The 1,572-nt window shown below is 53.8% G+C and overlaps 1 protein-coding gene across 1 annotated transcript in view; it reads right to left on the bottom strand.

The window, feature by feature from the left end:
• The window catches only part of KIF6 (kinesin family member 6), a 501,761-nt gene that overhangs the window by 133,020 nt on the left and 367,169 nt on the right, over positions 1 to 1,572 (bottom strand). The window contains exon 14 of the mRNA XM_045294777.1: positions 256 to 364. Within this exon, the coding sequence (XP_045150712.1) occupies positions 256 to 364 (109 nt within the window). The remainder of the gene's footprint in view (positions 1 to 255; positions 365 to 1,572) is intronic.

The raw sequence follows: 1,572 nt of genomic DNA, 5'->3' as shown, positions 1-1,572 counted from the left end.
AGAAGCCTACGCTGTCCCTGATGGATCTTGGACTAAAAAGTTGCTTAACCTGATAGTATGGGGATGACAAGCTTCCACATAGGCAACAAGAGGGTTGGGTCTGGCTGGACACCATTACATGCGGAACCGAACAGCTGCCTCGCCTTGCCTTCAAAAGTGAGGCTGGGTGGACCACATAATGCAGAGGCTCATGCTTTCCACTAGGCTGGCCGGGCCAAGCCTGGGAAGACCCGCTGTTCTCAGGACCGGCCTTACCTCTGTTTCAGGATCTGCTTGTTGTCTTCCAGGGTAATGCTGTCAGCGTGGTCCCGCTTGAAGATTTCAAAGGCCTCCTGGCGTCCTAAGGACATTTCCTCTCCCATCCCTGTGTGAAGAAACAATGGAATGGAGCCGGTGCATGTCACTGCCTCTTTAGTGAGACCACAGAGCCAGCCCCAGCTCCAAGAGGCTCACAGTTGAGAGGCTCCTGACCAGACAGGTGGCCCCGAGTGCTTCCAGCTGGCTGCAGACCCACCCACTGGGAGGCCCTCCCGGCAACAGTGGCTGTGCCCTGCAGGACTGCCATCCATGTGACTAGGGGAGGGGGTGGGGGTCTGGACCAGCTGGCTGGCGGGAGGACCTGAAAACCAGCTTGGGCAGCCCTGGATTGCTGAAGAACATCTGCAAATGCACTTTCTGCTGTCACACAGTGTCATATTGTTCCCAATGTCCCTGTCATGCCCCATCTCGGTTTACTGCTAAATGTCCCCACCCTGCATGGCCAGGCCTTCAGCTGAAAGAGGTATAACGTGGACTGAGAGGTTTAGAAGTTCAAAGAGACAGTTCTTTGTCTCCGCGGATTCATTCTCGTGGGCCATGGCTAGCGAGGGGCCTCGGTTCGGATCCAGGAGTCGAGGTTCTCAATTGCAAGGCCATAAGCAGACAATGGCAGACGTTCTTGGTTTCCATCAGACATCAGCATCTTCTGCCACCCTTGCTACTCAAGGTCAACCCTCAGGGCCGGGACCTTCTCAGGGTTTAAATCCCTACACCCAGACTCCGCTGTGCCTATAAATGGCTTTCTGGCCAGGACCCTCTGAGAAACAGGTGGCACGAACCTGCCCGGCACAAGGTCCTTTTCCTCACAACCTCCCAGGGTGGGTGTCAGTGCTGGGGTGGGCCTGGGACTCCCTCAGGGCAAGATGAATTCCCAGCTGGCTCTGGGATGTCTCTGTGACGTCCTCTTTAGATGCCTTGGCCCTAGGTTTCCCTTGCAGGGGAAGCCTTCCTCCACATGCTCATTCAGTGCTTTGAATCCCTGGCTGAGTGGCAAACCCCATGAGGTTTTCCCCGCCACCCACACTGAGTGTTCCTTATCCATACACCCATAATCAACTGTATGAGGCTGGGCAGAACAGAGAAACACATCCACAGAAACTCAGATGTGTATAAGAGAGAGTTTTATATAAAGGGTAAGTGTACACATTAAGAAAGTGTCCCAATGCAGTCCAGTCCAAGTCCATAAGTCCAACATTAGCCCATATGTCCAACACCGATCTACAAAGTCCTCCTCAATCTCACAAAACACATGCA

Source organism: Echinops telfairi, unplaced genomic scaffold, assembly GCF_000313985.2.
Source record: "Echinops telfairi isolate 266 unplaced genomic scaffold, ASM31398v2 ScPeMD7_3533;HRSCAF=4204_1, whole genome shotgun sequence".
NCBI classification, from domain to species: Eukaryota; Metazoa; Chordata; class Mammalia; order Afrosoricida; family Tenrecidae; genus Echinops; species Echinops telfairi.
This window is presented reverse-complemented; position numbering and strand designations above follow the sequence as displayed.